This window comes from Telmatherina bonti (assembly GCF_933228915.1).
Source record: "Telmatherina bonti genome assembly, chromosome: 12".
In the NCBI taxonomy this organism is placed as follows: Eukaryota; Metazoa; Chordata; class Actinopteri; order Atheriniformes; family Telmatherinidae; genus Telmatherina; species Telmatherina bonti.
Window position 1 is genome coordinate 18,761,257 of NC_136610.1, and position 18,489 is coordinate 18,779,745.

The 18,489-nt window shown below is 36.0% G+C and overlaps 1 protein-coding gene across 1 annotated transcript; it reads left to right on the forward strand.

Annotated features, from left to right (window-relative positions):
- Positions 1 to 4,765: 4,765 nt before the first annotated feature.
- clnk (cytokine dependent hematopoietic cell linker) lies at positions 4,766 to 10,761 on the forward strand (the record flags this gene model as incomplete). Its single annotated transcript, XM_079250068.1, has 6 exons — positions 4,766 to 4,780; positions 5,004 to 5,154; positions 9,788 to 9,876; positions 9,973 to 10,050; positions 10,378 to 10,533; positions 10,609 to 10,761. 6 exons carry the CDS (start codon positions 4,766 to 4,768, stop codon positions 10,759 to 10,761), a joined length of 642 nt encoding a protein of 213 aa, XP_079106194.1.
- Between the last annotated feature and the right edge of the window lie 7,728 nt (positions 10,762 to 18,489).

The window sequence follows — 18,489 nt, forward strand, 5'->3', positions numbered from 1 at the left end:
TCTTGACTTGATCTTTAAATATATCCTTGCAAAGCCATTTTTTTCACACAGTTGTTTGATGGAAATAGTTTGACACGAGAGGTGATGACGGCGCACGACAAAAGCTTAGCACAGGAAATATTGCTGACTTTTTTAGAAGGAAGAATACCGCGACAAATGTCATAGAGAAATGCATATATCTCAAATGATGCTTCCAAAAGTATTCTGCTCATTGTCTGAACTTTCTTTTTAAAGATCAATGAAAGTAAAACACAGAATGGAGAATACAAAGTGCTCCTTAAACACCACCTCTTACTCTCCAAGACAGTGAAGACCTCAAGTCATAGGCCAGTCATTCACCACACAGGAAGTTATTTTAGGTTACTGCAGTAGGCGGTCGAACTCCAGCAGAGCTAAAGCCGTCCCAGTGTTTCTGTATGTATATGAGAAGGAGAAAAACTGCATCTTGTTTATTTTTTTAAGCCAATTACATACCAAAGAGGCAGAGTTTGCTGGATAGTTACCGACGTAGGCTTCATTTCTGTACAAGTCTTCATAAGAAGTAAGTAATCTTTGAAATTTTCTCAACCAGCATATTTGTATTTCTGGGTACAGAAGCTAACGTCAGGCAGTAAGTCTTGATTTGTGATTTGAAAGTGTGGAGATTTGAAAACCTGAATTTCTTGTTAAAAATGCAAATCTTTAAATCATTACATCTGTCAGTGCAAATACTTCTACTATCTACGGTGTGTCCAATGGAGTCCTGGTAACAGTGTTCTCTATATCAAACTGCGTCTCTCCCTGCTCTCTACAGCTTACACTTGATGCTTCTAGCAAAGTCAGGTCCCAAATCCTTAAGAAGTCTGGAGCTTTTACACGATATAAATCCCCCGCACCCATTTGTTATGGCTGGATTTTATTTTCCATACGAACTCCTCAACAGCAGACACAAACTCCAAGTATTTAATCGCCTTCCTTTTTCATACAACTCATCCCACCTCCTTTTGCCATAGCCCAGTAAGCTCTGTAAAGTATCCAGACAGCTCCACTGAGTGTTGTACCACAGTGCCAAATCCAATACTGAGACAGAGTCTTAAGGGACAGTAAGCTGGTGGCCTGCAATGTGTGCTGGCATTTTCACAATCACTTGGCTTTGCTAGAACATCTTTATTTCTATTTTCAGTATGTTTCCTTCCTGCTTCCTGTTTTGCTTTCCCTCACAGTGAAATGGATTCAAAGATCTGAACCTGTCAATCATAGAGCTGTGGCTTTGTGCAGAGCAGCTTCCTCTTTAGTCTTGCACGTTTTCTTAGAAACAAAATTCTGAAATGAACGGAAACAGATTGCACCAAAGACCCCCACACTTAAAGAGAATCCAAGTGTAACTACCATTTTCCTTTTCTTAAGTTGCTTCATTTTGATTTGAAGCCTTTAACAAAGTGCATGTTTCTGAGTTAATCAAGGATTTTAGCTAGTGATGGATGAATATTAAAATGCAACCCTTGGTAAATGTTTTCTATGTTAAAGCCAAAGTTGTCACTTTATCTTCTGAGGTAAATTTCAGCTATCAGCTAACAGATCTTTGGATAAATTTTGCAAATAGAAAGGAAATAAGTACCACTTCCTCTGCATTCAAAATTATCTTTTAATTAAAAATCTGACTAATTATGAAGAGTCATTTCTGTGTTTTGCATTTTGAGGGTCAAAAATTGGGCAATTCTGAGTTTATGTTCTTCAGCTGAACTAGATTGAACTAAATATTGATCAGACACGATGACCTTTTCACGAAAAACCATTCTAAAGAATTGTAGATCATTCACAGGAATTACTTTTGTAAGCGTGTGATCAGACCTCATTTAGATATTTTATCATTTCCCGATGATTTTTTTGTTGGAGCGCTTTTATTTTATCCTGCAGTCCATTATTTATTTGAATTAAGTTCTCAGCCTTCATTTAATTTTTTCAAAATGAGTCTTATGTCAGAACAAAATCTTTATATAGCACTTTAGTTTATTTTTGCAAGTGGCAGTTTTCTGTATAGTATTGGTGATATGCAGCATACTTTCATGGCAACCATTTGTTGATGTATAAAAACATGATGGCTGTATAGATGCAGTGGATGGAAGAGCCGTCAGGCAGTAATCGCTTCAAATGAATCAGTGTCAAATAAAGAAAAATCACAATAATTTGATGTTTTTATTTCCTGTAAGTAGGTATACAATTTACTATTTTAAACTTTTAAAATTCATATTTATTTATTTCTAAAGCCTTTTACTGTAAAATGCAAAACAATGTAAACATTTTGTAATGCAAGATATTTGATTGTGAACTTGTGCAACAACCAAACTTTAACTGTATTTCTTTTTGGGTTTTATGATTTATTTAAGTTTAGAAAAGTACATGTTAAAATCTACAACAAGTAGACTTATTTATATACTGCCAGTATAATATACTGTTAAATACTTCTGGTCCGTTTTTTCAAGTATACATTAGAGATATACTTTTATTAATTTAAAAATGTTCCAGTTTAGTCCAAAGAGGTATTAAGTTACACTTGACACAGTCTAGAATGCAATCTAGAACACTACAAGTACATGGTGTGTAGCATACTGAACTTATACCCAGGCATACTTAATAAAATAAAATTTAAGTAACCTACTTTTTGCTAAGAGAAGCACAAGTCAGCGACTTGCCCTTATTCTCTACTTGGATCACGACATACTAAGTATCCTTACTTTCTGGTGGAAAGAAGTAAAAAAGTGAAAGGTATACGACAGTATAAGCATAAGCTATAGTAATAAAATATATAAGTTGTAGTATTAATTTTCTTAGTGTTTGACTTTTCTTTACATGGCTTAGTATATCCAATGAAATCAAATCAAACTTTATTTCTTGAGCACTTTTCATGCCACGGGCAACACAAAGTTGTCACGGGCCAACACCAAACTTTGTGTTGTGTTGCAAACTTTGTGTTGCCCAAGTATACTTGGCTTAGTATTAGTACACTTTTGTTTAGCTGATGGTGTCTTTTCACTCACTTCTGAGTGTGCTCAACACAGTGGTAAATGAAATCTGAGATGCTTAAACTACCCAGTTGTTACCTCCTGTCCTGAAACCGACAACTCAGAGTTATGCAATTCAGAATTCTGATTTGCAACTCAAAGTTTGTGAAACCTCCATTTTAAAACAGGCCCCTATTTGGCTTTGACCTGATGGTAGCCATGGAGACGGCAGGATCAAACACGTCTGTTCAACAGAGAAGAATTAAGTAGCTAAACAGTAAAAGCTTTCATTTTCTGAAATTAAGCTAGCATTCATTTGTCCAACAATAAAAAAGGAAAAATTAAAACTGCAAAAGGAGTGTGAGGGCATAAACAGCTCTATGTTGTTTTGTTCTTTTTGTTTGTTGTGTTTTTTTTGTATGAACCTCATTCCTCTGCATGTCAAACATTGGAGGAAGAAAAATCCAAGGCCAAACTGTGTCGGAAGGACACATTCTTGAGCAGACCACCCAACTGATGATGTTTTTCATTTGTGTTTCACCCCCTTAGTTAACAGCAGAGAGAAAGAACAGCAAAAAGTCTGTGATAATGGTGAGTTATGACACTTGTATCCACATGTGTTTTCCCACACTGTTTCCACACTAATATACTCACTATATACTCTTTGAGGAGTACTTTTTATGATAAACTTTCTTGACCCCTTTAACACACACTTTTCCAAAACTTGGCAGAACTTGTCTACAGATTTCATGCACGTCGGATATTACATTTTCATGGACGGTTTACTGGGATAATATCTAATGTCAAGTCAAGTTAAATCTCATGTCTTGAGTCTTTATTCTATATTTACTCAGTATCATGTATGAATTAATTAAATGTATCATTATAGCTATGGAAAGCTCTGGGCGTCTGTTTTTAGGAAGAATGAGAAAGACCTTTTTTTTCTTCAAAAGCCTGTTGAGAGCTTAAACAGTTTAACTATAAGGTGAAAATCTTGAGTTTGTTAGATTCATCTGAACTCTGTTAGAGAGTGGTTAAAACTTTACAGTATTTCAGAAGCTCGAGGAATTCAGTGCACTGCGGTGAAAGAGGCACCAAGCTTTTGATGCACATAACAGTTCACATTTAATCAAATCCCACATAACTTAAAGTTGTTGTTTTTTTTTGTCAAACTGTTTTGTATTTCATAAGGTGCTTAAATCTCAATGAGACAACATTATCATTGCGTTTTGGGGGAGGTTTGATGCAGTCTCTTTCAGTTTTCTCTGAATGATAAATACTAACAACTTACTTAAACTAGAGATAAAGAAACATTTTGACATATATGGACAATTATGCTTTTTTTTTTTTTTTTTTTTTTTTGATTGCATCACCACAAATATAAAATTGAAAATCTGAACATCTATGAATGATTTTTTCTTTTTTTGAGTGGGTTAAATGTTTTTTCCCAGCGATGAAATTGCACCTGCTGCACACAAATGTCAATGTCCTCAGAGATAAAAGTCTTTGCGAAATCATAATTACAAACAAACCTGTTCTGATAAATAGTCGATCAATTTTAAACTAAATGACTGAAACTAGTTTCACTGAGCATGATGAATGCACCCTGATTATTTATCTATCATCATCACACTCTCTTGTCCAGCTGCACTACAGGAGCTCTTTAGCTGACAGCTTCATCCATGTGCTATTATCAAACAGTGCTTATTATTTAACATAATGTCATTATGTCAGTCTTGTTGTTAATGTGACTGCAAGAAATAGAGCTTTAAAAAGGAAACGCCATGGGGGATGAGAAGGTGGTTATGTTGCAACACCTCATAATAACTTCCTGTGCTTATCAGTAAATGCACACTCATTCAGAATCCGACACTAGCTGTCTTCTCAGAATATATTACTGCATATTGGCTTATGTAAAGCGGAGAAAGAAGCAAGTACACCAGATGACTGGAGGTGAAATAAATCTATTTATTTTAAATGTATAATATGCAGAATAAAGATTATTTAATTTTCTCTTCACAGGACTTCAGGATAGATAGAAACAGATCTCAGATATGTGGCAGCTGTAACAATGTAGAAGAACCTGAGTACGACGAGATTGATGACCAGGAGAAAGTGTTCAATGTGCGCATCTTTCCTGCGAGGCCCCTAAACGATGAAAGAGAGTATGCAGGTATAAACAGTGACAAACATTTTGTTTGCTCATTTTGTTCTTTGTCCCAATTTCACTTTCTGCTTTAGTCACTTCTGTTTAGGCAGTTGAGATTTTAATCTTCATAAGCTCCGCCACGATGGAGGTTGTGTGTTCAACAATGTATGTCTGTCTTTACCACAATCATGGGCAAAAAAAAAAAAAGAAAAAGCAATTCAACAGCATGGCTGAGGTCTGCGTTCTTTGAGGTTCTGTGCTTGTTAAAGAGTACCTTCTGTGGATAATGAATCCAAGTCTTAGTTTTGGCATTCTATTAATATTTTTTCGAAACGTATATTAAACTGGTTTTGATGTTAAAAATATTTTGGATTGTGCATAATGTTTCTAATAAATAAAACGACTCTTATTCTTATGAGATTAAGTGATAACCTCATGCAGAAAACTGTAGGAGTCAGAACTTTGCTGGATATCAATGAACATGACAACCTATCAATATTCTTGTTGTAGTAGAAAAAAAGAAAACATACATTTCATTATTAATTGTTTTCAAAATCAAATTTAATTTCTAACATCCAAAACTATATGAATAAATTTAGAAGTTCTAAATGTGAGTTTACTTTCACTTATTTCACCGCAGCATATTACTGTGGTTGCTTTACATTCTTACAGGGCAAAGTTTCAACAACTCAAATTAACATAATTTCTGTGAAACTGAATAAAGCGTAGGCCAAAAATCTGGAAAAGTAGAATAAAAACAGCCTGGATGTAAGGAAGAGCTCATGCTGAGTGAGCAAGATCTGCTAGTGGGTCTCCAGGGCCATCTGTTGGCTCAGTCAGATTGTGAGATTATTTTATCCAGAAGCTGAGAAAGAAGAGGGGGAACAGCCCCCCTTTACACTTCGTTCGGATGTAACCCGCAGTCAGGGGCCTCACAGCTGCATGTCTCCTACTACATATATGTGGCTTTTAAATGTTCACACTTGCAGTATTCTCACAATGTTATCAATACAGTCTGTTACGGCAGTGTGCTACTGGGATTGGAAATTACAAAAAAGATGCCAACTCAGAGTGTTTAAAGTTAAACAAGAACTATAGCCACTAATAAAAGAATGGTGATCACAATGCCTTTTATTTTCAAGACAGGGATCCTCCGAGGTCGTCGTCTGGGCCGAGACTTTCATTGGTTTCCAGTGTAAGATTTCCAATTTTATTTTGTCATTCCATTGTTTTGTTTTGGGTTTTTTTATTTCATTAAATGAATACATTGCTTTCACTAAAAAATACAATCTCCACATGAAAAAAGTTGGTAGTCAGTAAAATTAAAACTAACACGTGCAAAACATCTAATGTTAAAAGTGAGACATTTTATAATTTCATGAGAAATATTAACTCATAAGTGTGATGGTGATGTTGCATTTTAAAAAGTTCAGATGGAGAAAAACAGAAGTTAGGTGACATAAAGAAAATGAAATGGTTAAAGATAATTGGAACAGACCAGTAATCTGATTGGTTATAAAAGATGATCATGTTGGAGATACAGAGCCTCTCGGATATAAAGCTAGGCAGAGGTTCTGAGGGGCAGAATTTCAGGGTAATGTCGAATCCTGATATGTAACTATTCCTTCTTGTTACTGTTAGCATCAAAAGATTCAAAGAAATGAAAGACATTTTCTAAGTACAGGCTAAAATTAATACTGAAGGCTGGGATTGTCTGGACTTAATACAGAAAAACATTGAAAGCAGGCGTGATTCTGTGGCGTGATTCTATGTAAATCACATTCCCAACATCAATCTGGGAATACTTCCAGAAATAAGTGTTTGTGAGCACAGCTTACTGGGCCATCAACAAATACAAGTTAAAGCTCTTTCATACAAAGAATAAGCAATATGAGACCATGAAAGTCTTTTCTGGGCTAAAGCTCCTTTTAGTTGGACTTAAGCAAAGTGAAAATTTGTTTTGTGGTAAGTATTTGGAATTCTTTTTGTGAAATGATGGACATTGTATTCTCTAAATTAAAATAAAGTAGGACCATATAGCTTACTGCATTAGTAGCTGTGAAATTTGCACCTTGCACATCTGGAAAGGCAGCATCGAGGCGTGTACAAATGTGTCCAAGTAACACGTGCTTCCATCTAGGCATTATTTCTTAAGACAAGTTGTTGCCATTAACATCAAACTGAGCTAATAATGGAATCGTAAAACAGTTTACTTTCAGCATTTATAACGTTTAATCGAGTTTTTTAAGTCATTTTAAAAAGTTTATATGATTTACAAATCATTGCAATCTGTTGTAATTTGCATTTAACAGAATCCAAGCTTTTTTTGGAGCGGGAATTGGGGTTGCTGTATTGCTTACAATATGCTTTGTTCCACTTTCTTATACTCAGGCCAACATCCCTATTCCATGTCCATCCAGAGAGGTCCCACAAATAAGAGGTAAATGTGAAATGTCAGTTTTGTATTGTATGATGTTGAAATAACCTAAGTTTAAGCTTATAAAAACATTAGTTATTTAAATGACAGAATTTTTCTAAAAATGTAAAATAAAAATTGATAAATGAACAAGCACATAATTGGGACTTTGCTATTACAAGTATCTGGTTTGCTGTCAGTCATGTACTATTACTCATAAAAAGCTTTAATATTCACTTTACTGTCATTATTCAAGATTCAACATTTAACAAAATAAAATTAAACAAATAAATGAAATAAATAATACTTAATTATTCCCAGGAGGAAATTTGCAAATTAAAGCAAACGGCACTAAATTTAAAATGTTTGACATCTTCTTAAAACACAGAATCATGAATTATCCAAGACCTTTTACAAACTAAATAATGTTTATTGTACAGTTACTGCAAAGTTCAGGATGTGAAATATTTATTGAAAAAAAAAACTATTTTTATGGCACAGAAAGCAATTTGGTGAAAATCAAGTACAAACTTTGACATCAATTTCAACTATTGCTCAACATCTAAGAGGAATTAAGAGATGAGGTAATAATATACTTAATATATATCTGGTGGGCCGAAGTTATTCCAAATCATCATCAAACTGAAGTTTCTTACAGCGTGATGGTAGTTAAACCAGTTCAACACATACTTGATAAACTAAATAACTTCAGACTGACATTGATTTTTCTGAACACTAGACTTTATTTGACAACATCAAAGTTGCAAATACATAATTAGAGCTGCTTGAAGTCTTAGCTAAATGAAAATTTCAAGGTTTTTACGAACAGGATTGCAACTCGGGATTTTAACAGTTTACAATCACCCTGATTATTTTCAAGTCATTTTGAAAAGTATATTTGGTGATTTCAGAAGATTCTACAATGCTGTCAACCCTCAGGCTCCATAAATGTAGAAAAGGAAACATGGGATGTTACCTTTACTAGATACAATGCTAATATCTCCCTTAAGAACAAATTGCTTACAACTGCTTGAGTATCTAAACAATGCTTTTTCACATTTGTTTCTGGTTTTGATAAACAGGACCTGCTATAAATAGAGACCTGAAGCCAGGCAGGAGGAAGACCAAATCAAGTAATACCTCTGAACAAATTAAACAAATTAGTCAATCTGGATTAAAAAATAAGATGAAATACTCACAAGTTATATTTTCAGATAAAAGGCCCCCACCTCTGCCACCAGAAGAGGAGGTAAACACTTTTCAACTTACAACAGCAAATTGTGTTGATTACAGCTCAATAATTACAGAATCCCTTTGTTTTTATCCAATATCCCAGCCATCACAAAGGTAATGATTCCATTTGATGCTCATAGTATTTGTCACCACGTTTCAATGTAACATGAATGGACTTACGGGTTGAGTCTGCTCTACCAGGCACCCAACACCTGCTTCTTTAGCCCTGGAGTTAGCCAATCACATTGCTGAAGTGGGTCTACATGAATCCTTCAAGAGAGAGTGAGTACAGTTTTACTGTTTACTCCCAGTGAATCATATGTGCTGTTTTGTTTTTTGTTGGCCGTAACTAAGCGTGACTTTCCTTCATTGGGGCGATGCAACCATTGCTACTGTGTAGCAGCATCGCCATCTGCTGGCTGAGAAAAAAAAATCACAATTTTCTTTCTTTCTGCAAAATAACTTTGTTTTGTTTTTTTTGTTTGTTTTGTTTTTCTTTTTGTTTGTCTGTTTGTTTTTATTGTTTCAGCAAACAACTGAGAAAAACTGAAAAAGTAAGTAGTCAAATATGAATTTTTTTTAGATCATAACTTTTGGACAAAATTGCCAATCACAACAATTGTTATGTCTTGTCAGGGAGACTTCAGTTCACATGTAGAAGGTAGGTTGGAAATCTCATCCAAATGAATGATAATGTATGCCATATCTGAAGGAAAATTTCATTACATTAATTGAATGTGTTCTAGGTCCATACAACACTCAAAATGCTTCTGCTCACCAAACCAATCAAAGACGTTCTTTGGATTTGGAGACACATGATTTAGACAAAAGGTGTAGTACTCAATTCTCCAGCTCATTTTGACGGTTACGGCATAAAACAAGCTACTTACATGTGTTTTTTTTTCCCTCTTTTTTTAGGTTTCATAAAAGTTTAGGTAAGCATGTTAGTAATAATCTTGATCAATTTATTAAATTAACAAATGCTACAATACATGTGGATTTATTTAGAGAGGGTGCCATCAAGACGTCATCATGAGTGGCCTCAGACCAGAGAAGACATTGACCAGCATGATTTTGTTCCAGTGGAGAAGCCCTTGGTAAAACTACTGCTGCTAATATAATTACTACCTAAGTAATGGATAATAATAATTGTTGAATTAATAATTGCTCGCTAAATTCTTTCTTTCTTGCAGACCTACTATGAGGAAGACTGGTATGTTGGCGCTTGTAAACGCATAGATGCTGAGCACGCCTTACATCTGGTGAACAAGGTATATCAATAGCAAATGAGTTTAAAATGTATTCTACCCTTTCTAAAGCTCAGACAGGCGGTTTAGAAAATGTGCGTATTAATTTTCTAGCTAAATGTTAGATTAGCACATCTACTGTCTTCATATGCAACAACTATGGAAAGACACCTTAGCTTAGTTTGAAGCTGAAAACACTTGAGAAAGGCTCCAAAGGCCAAAAAAAATACATATATAGTACCTCAAAGGCATAACAGTAAGCATAATGTATCTCATTTGTGATACATATACATATAGAGTACATATAAACTATATTTTTTGAACATCTCTATTTCTTACTCCTGCTATTAGGATGGGGCTTTTTTGGTTCGGGACTGCTCCACCTGCACCGACAAAGAGCCCTTGGTGCTGGTTGTTTATCATGAAAAGAAAGTTTATAATATCAAAATTCGGTTCATTGAGAGCACCAGCAAATATGCACTGGGAACAGGACAACAATCAAATGATGTAAGCAACCTGATAAATGACAAACAAGCTCTTAAGTACTACATTTTCTATAACTCACACCTTGTTTCTCCGCAGATGTTTGACTCTGTGGCAGACATCATCAAGTTCCACTCCATATTCCCAATAATATTCATCAGTGGGAGAAGTATGCCTGGGAACAAATACCCAGAAAACTGCATTCTGACATGTCCAATAACAAGAAAAGATGTTGAACAACTCTTACAGTAACATTGTGGACCGTTCAAAAAAGATAATTTGAAATTTGTTGAAACACATCTGATTCTGAATCTGATTATGCACAAAAAAATTAGGTTGGAAAAATAAAGATAAAAAAATTTGTACAAAAATGTTGTTTAATTATAACTTACTCTGATATTCCAATACTTGGGAATGTTAGGACATATATCCTTATTTGAAAAATGTCAATAGAATCTTGTAAGTATATTTTTCTTGCAGCAATAATTTAATACACAGTGATCAAATCAGATTAAACTTTATTCATAAACCACCTAATGCAAAAAGTAGCTCAGTCTTTTACTGAAAAAAAAAATTAAACATTAAACTATTTAAAAGCCCCTGCCTGAATTCTAGTCTCTTTGTCATGCACTCTTTCTCTCTCTCTCTCTCTCTCTCTCTCTCTCTCTCTCTCTCTCTCTCTCTCTCTCCCTATTCTACTCTAATATGAACTCCAATCCCTACTTTCTGTGTCTTCATTGAATTTAAATGTAAAAATATTTAATAAAAATTCATTTTAAAAAAAAATAATCTTGGGAAAATCTTCCATACCACAAGCCAGCTCACTCACAGAGAGCGTCACCACAGGACCATCTAGTTCAGGGCTGGCTAGAGTCAATACCACACAGCGCAATAGCCACCCAAACAAAGGATGATCACCATGGCAACAGACCAAGCAAGCAGAGCTCCCAGCATGGAGGATCACCAGATGAAAACCAAAGATCAAATAAACCTTGAAACATTAAGAACAGCAAAAAGAAAATAAATTCAAATTAAAAAGAATTTTGTAGGATTTGTTTATATCGGCCATTTCAGCTGTCGTTCTGCGGTACATCCACACAACGACTTGTCCTGCTATGATGGTTCCTCAATTTGTTCACCTGGTTCCAGTGTCTAAAACATTCACTATGTGCTTCTTCTCTTGGGGGAATATTCTGGATGCATTCATCTTGGATAGTGGCCCTGATGCTCACTAGTCCTCAGCCTCCTTCTTTGTACTTAGTGCATAGCCACTAAACAGTGGACTTGGAGTGTAATTCTCCATGTATGGTGAACAGCTTCTGTGTTTTAACATCTGTGGAACATCTGACAGGGTACTGCTATCACGTGTGCAATCTCTCACACACGCACACACACCCAAATGTGTGTTTCCTGCTGGATATGATGGAATAGAGAAGAGTAGGACTCTGCATACTAGAATATTGATGCAGAGAGGTGGCTTGATGAGGATGATGAGAAATGTATTGGACATGTCCAATACATGCGACTCTAAAGCCTTGATCCGATCATTCACAGTTTGATGTGCACAAGGCAGACCAAGCTTTTAAATAGGTCAACCAGGCCAGTTGACCCTATGTCCAGCCATGTAATTTTAAATTAGCATTTCCCATTTTACTCACCAAATCCAAAACATTTTCAAGTCACTGTCAGGTAGGTTTCTTTCACACATGAATAAAAGCTTCATGTGTGTGTGTTGGTTTAAATGTTCTCCAATTATTTCTCCTAGCAAAGTCAACAATATTTGGTTCCTAATTTTGATATAACAATTAGGTTGGAAAGGAAGAAAAATAATTCACTATCATCATTTTGCAGTTTAGAACTTACTTCAATATATTTTAATACAATGAAAAAAACGTACAATGTTTGGCTGTAATTAGATAACTATCAAATTTAAGGACTTTTCAAAGGCAACAAATGCAGATTTGCAAATAATTTTTGAGTAAAGATGCTGACAGATATCCAAAAAGATAAGTGTGACCCACATTATACATATGTCGTTGGGTTTCTTCGAGAGTGTAACATTTACTTTCAGCAAGATGCATTGATGCTCTTTGTCCCTCAGTCCGCAGACAAATCAGTTAAATAATGTGTCGTTTAAATCCATACCAAACTCACAATGTTTGAAAGTTTAATGCTGCCACGTACTGCATGGCTGATTCTGCTTCCTCCTGGTTTTGTTTGGTTTCAGTATATCAGCACTCATTAGTGGCTTCAGCTCATAATGATGCTGTGAAACATTCACAATTCCTTCATAATTCATGTCTTCAGGCTTCATGACGGCAACATTTCTACACAGTAATCCATACATCTTCTGCCCCCAACACAGTAAGCAACACCACGACTTTCTTTGGCATCCCATTTGTCATTTGTGAGCACAAAATGTTCAAAACATTCAGTAGACATCTCCCACTGCACACCAAACTTATGAAAGGATCTACATGTCTGATCATACCAGCCATGTTTGTCTTCAGCAATGAGCAATTTGAAATTGTTGAAAAAAAACCTTGTGCAGTAGCTTCATACAGCGATCTTATTAGTCAGTTTTCCTGTAACATGAACATCCATCGATTCACCAACACTTGCTGCATCACTCACAAATGCTTGAAAAGTGTCGTACCTCCTCTATGTAATGTTATGTAATGTTATCAATCTGTTGGTCCACATGCATGCATGTTACACACCATGCTGACATGGTACACAATTAGGTTTGCAATGAGGCCTTAGAGTGCTGTTGGTCTTGCACAGCTTCTGGACATTCCAGGATCCATGTATGTGGCATGAGTCATAGGCTTTCTGGTAATCAATCCAAGCAGTGCACAGGCTTGTCTGTCTGGTTTTGCAGTCTCGGCCAACAGTGTTGTAAACCAGCAGCTAGTTTTTTTACTCCTCTGGTACCTTTACTGGTGCCTTTCTGTACACCTGTCATGATTGGTCCATGACGAACTTATCTTAACCACTATGATACCTGATAGGAGGACAGGTTATTGGTCAATAGTTGGATGGGACTGTTTCTTCATAGGGAACTTCTTAAAATTAGAACTTTTCGTCCCTTGGCCAGCCACTCAGGGTGGATCCCATCTTTCAGTAGCTGGTTCATATGCGCTGCTAGGTGCTCAGAGTCAAGTCAGCATCTGTATCTAGTAACCATATAGATAGATAGATAGATAGATAGATAGATAGATAGATAGATAGATAGATAGATAGATAGATAGATAGATAGATAGATAGATAGATAGATAGATAGATAGATAGATAGATAGATAGATAGATAGATAGATAGATAGATAGATAGATAGATAGATAGATAGATTCTGTGTGTATTTAATAAAAACAAATGGTAAAATGAAAAGAAGGTAAAGCCTGCTCAAACTGTTGTAGGCACAAAGTGGTTTACTATTAAAAAAAAAAAAAAACTTTAATAAAGAAACATAAGCAAAAAGTGTACCAGGGGTGTCCAAAGTCGGTCCTCGAGGGCCGCTGTCCTGCAGGTTTCCCATGTATTCCTGTTCAAACACATCTAGCTTCCACTAAATGGATCAAACAGCCAATGACGTGCACAACTGATTAAGCTCTACTACTAATTCATTTGAATCAGGTGTGTCTGAGCAGGGATACATAGAAAACCTGCAGGATTATTGCCCTCGAGGACCGGAGCTGGACACCTCTGGTTTAAGCAAAAGTCAAAGTATTGACTTGTGTAGTTAGGAAAAGACAGACCAGCAAACTCTTTGGTGGAGAAAGTTTTATTTACAAGGAGTTTGTGTCATCAGAATGACAGAGTACAGATACACTTGGTCTCCAGAAGCATTAAAGCTTTGTTTTTTGTTTGTTTGTTTTGGGTTTTTTTTGTTTTTTTTTTGTCAAGGTCATTTAGCATGAGATGAGTGAGTTCTGTGTGTTTCTACTGGGGTGCCCAAGTCAACTGAATACCTTTGCAAGCATCTGTAGGAATCATATGTGCTTTGAAATTTACATTGTAACTGCATCTGTCCAAGAGCATATTGTAAGTAGACACATAACTCATTTTTCTCTTGGGAAAGCCAAACATGACCTTGATAAGAAGATGATGCAGTTTGAACACTTGATCTGAACAATTATTGTTCAGTTTGCTCTGAGCTCATATTCAGTTCACAGCCTGCTTTAAACTGGTTACTGTTAGTTGTCTCTGTATCTGTGCTGAAGTGAACTCTTTGCAAGAAAAATTTTCTCATGGCACCCTCTTGTTAAATAAAGAAAAAAATATATCTGTCACTGAAATGTGTTCAAATTGATGAAAAAAAAAATTATCAATAAAACTTCAATGAAAATCCTGACATTGTCTTTGAATTGTGGTTCAAAGGAAACAGTTTATTAATCAATCATGATGGGACCCAGAAACGAATATCTTGTTAAACAACCCTTTGAGGCAATCACTGCCATCAGGTGTTTCAGTGATTGCAACTCTTCTCAATCCCATTTCTGTTCCTGTTGGCAGAGATTTTATCCTACTGTTCATCAGAAAAGTCTTCTAAATTGTCTGGGACAGTTTTGTTTTTGTTTTGTTCTTTTAAAAGCAGAATGTCTCTTTTCTCAATTATAATTTAGAAACTTAAAATTTATTACTTTTTTTCAGTTTCTACTCATTTGAGTGACTATTGTAAATTTAGTCTTTTCTTTAATGGGAGGTTTCTGATCCATTTGTGGTTGAAAAGCTTACAACGTTGAAGCGTTGTCTTTGTTTGTGAATTGGGTGTCTCGTGTTCAGAGACAAAACAGGAAAGTTCACTTCTGGTCCTCAAGGGGCTCTAACCTTTGATATGTTTCCTTGATTCAATACTCCTGATTTGATGGATATTTGTGCTAAATAAACACTACCAAAGATATTGGTGCAGTGTCTCAAAACTCACCATTATGATTGGACATATTTTGATATTTTTGGTTATATTAGCCACTTTAAGTATTATAAACAGGTTAGAATTTTGGAAAAAAAACTAAAGAAAAAATGTCAGGTTTTAGACCATTTACATGTGCAACTCTTTTCCAAATCCAAGCCTTTCCACCTGGTCCCTAAAAAAAAAAAAGAGTTCACACACTAAATATTCTTTTAATGACAAGACACATCATTATCTGGACCCCAAGAGCAGACAGAATGTATGAGGTGTAATGATCTTTATTGCCAAAGAGAGCGAGGAACAGAATACAGCAGAGTACATGAATTGGCGTGCAAGCAGACAGATGTTCCAAGGGGAATAGATTTTAGGTCCACCAGTCAGTATATGTTTAGCGACAGGGATCCGAGGAAAGACCTCTGTAGGACTGTGGGTGCAGGCGTGGCTCAGTAAAAGGAGATCTGGGGAGCGTCATTCTGCCAGCAGCAGGATCCAAAAGAGAACTGTAAAAGTGCTTTTCTGCACTATTTTAAAAACACGCAATTAGTCTCGGCTATTGTAGCAAACTTGGAAAATACCAGGCCAGATGTACATCTGCTGAAAGCTCAATAATCTGGTGTTGTAGGAAAGGCAGGGGTGGACTGCAGGGCTGATGAACTGACAAGGTGCAGCTGTAGCCGAGGAACCTGTCAGAGGGAAAGACAGCATGGGGGAAGGGAGAGGAAGAAACAAAGGGAGAAGACGACTGAGTTCAGAGACTCAAGACACAGAGATTCAATCCCAAATTGCCCACCTCAAATCACTCCTTCACTACAGTGCCAATTCCACTCAAGTCACACTCACAGCTGTGGAGGGCACTTAAAGCCAAGGGGGAGGGCATTAATAAGAATGACAAGGGTAGGAAGCCCTCTTCCCCCCCCTGGAAAAGGAAAGCACTCATCCACATGATAACATATACACGCCTATGTGTATGGCTGAAGTCCTGTGGATCAGGTTGCAGGGCATAAGGATTGTGCCACGTGCAGAAAGCGAAAATGTTACTTAAATCACATGACCCAGTCACCTTTTTTACACACAGTGTCAATAGCGACACATGATGTTGTGATTATTGAAATTAATTCATGAAACATCCTTCATATCGGAGCCACATCAGCTGCCTCTTTTATCTCTATTGTCCCTAAATATTATAAATTCAGTGACCATTACATTGACAGGAGTTATGTTACAGTTAAAAAAAAACTTTGTGATTCACCAAGTATTTCCTTTCACTTCTATCTATCTGTCTGTCTGTCTGTCTACTTCTCTCTCTCTCTTCCTAAGCCTTTAGTGGTTTTCTGTCAGTGTGACATCAGGCAGGACACATGTGGAACTCAGATTTGAAAGCTGTTTCCTCCATTCTGCCATTGCAGCTGCTGCAAAACTCATCCTGGGTGTGGAGTGCTGCAGACTCTCTATGGGAAGTCTGCATGGTCCACTCGCCCTCCACACTAGGTTGTGTGGGATGGCCCCTAACATGGCAAAGACAAGAATGCTTAAACGAATAGTGCGTAGGGTAGTGTGTAGGGGCGGTTTGGAATCTCTACACTTAACATACCAGCTCTGAGTATTGGCACCGAACTCATATTGCTTGATAAATGCACAATTAATTTTTATTTCAAACTCGTAAAAAAGTACAACAGCCTGTTTAACATGTAGTGGACAGATGTCTTTATGACAATTAAAAAATGAATAAGAGATTATAAGAGGTCAATGTTAAGGTTTGATTGTAAAACCTATAACATATAAGAAGCAGATCAAAGAGAGGAAGTAATACTACGATAAACAAAGTGACACTGCATATGACCTTCACATTCCCATTCCGATTTTGCTCAAGCTACTGTTGTAATTCCTGAGGAGGATCCTGTATGATTTTAGCAGTCTCTTGTGTGGAAATTTAATATAAGCAGGCCAGTAATGGATGCATGTAGGGTTGAGTTGGTTAGAAACTGTTAGAAACTTTTTAACACAGGATGAAAACTCAACTAATAGTTTGCATCTTCCTTTTTTAAATACATATGAACAGTAATTAGTCAGTATTGAGAAAATAAAAGGACATGAAACCAGCTAAAACAGAGTTTAATATACTTTGAAATATATATCACAACTGGCCAAAGGAAATCATTTACCGATGCAGTTTGAATTAAGATTTTTCTTTATTTTAAAAGTATGAAAATTTAGTAAAGAGATTTCATTATTTTGTTTTAAAATACAATATTTTCATTACTTTAATCCCTAATCTCAGCAGCCTAGTCAGTACTGACAGTGAAATCACTTTATAGGAAAAAGTGTTTGTGAGGTGTTGTATTTGACTCAAAGTATTTTTACATTTTACTTTATTTCCTTTTTCATTACTGTTTTATTTTTTCAATTAAGAACAAACATTAAAAAATTACTGTAGAATAAAAGCATCTTCCAATGTGTAACCTTCCACTCATTCAGCAAGGTCAGAATAAATTTGGTAGTGTATATTTTAATTCTTTTTTAGGTCTCCATTCCTGAGCTGAGGATGTTTATTGAGCCAAAACACATTGTAAGAGTCTTTATTGAGGTGACTCTCAAGGAATAGGCTCCCCGGAGGGTCACATCTGGCATTGTCTGCTGATTAAAACACACACACTCACAGACATCAAAGGTCTGATGTGCTGTAAAGCAGGTTGCTTGTGTATCAAAGGGCCACTGGTGCCAGTGTGGGAAACTACCAATACCATTAACACTTCATTTAATGAGACCCTGCTCAACAAAGACAGTAAAAAGAAACTATAACATGGCAACCAGACAAACTTGGGTTATATGTTTTGTTTTTTAATAGAAAAAAGAGAAGTTACACAAATGTTATTTAAAAAAAAAAAGCATGTTACAATAACAAACACTGATGATATAAAATTAAAAACACTTGACTGCAACATGACAACCTGACAATGAGAAATGGCTGACAGGCCAGACGGTCAAATATTTAAATTATAATATATGATGGGGACTTAAAAACAGCTTCAGATACTGCAGTGTAAGGAGAGCACAGCATGAATGTTGCAGT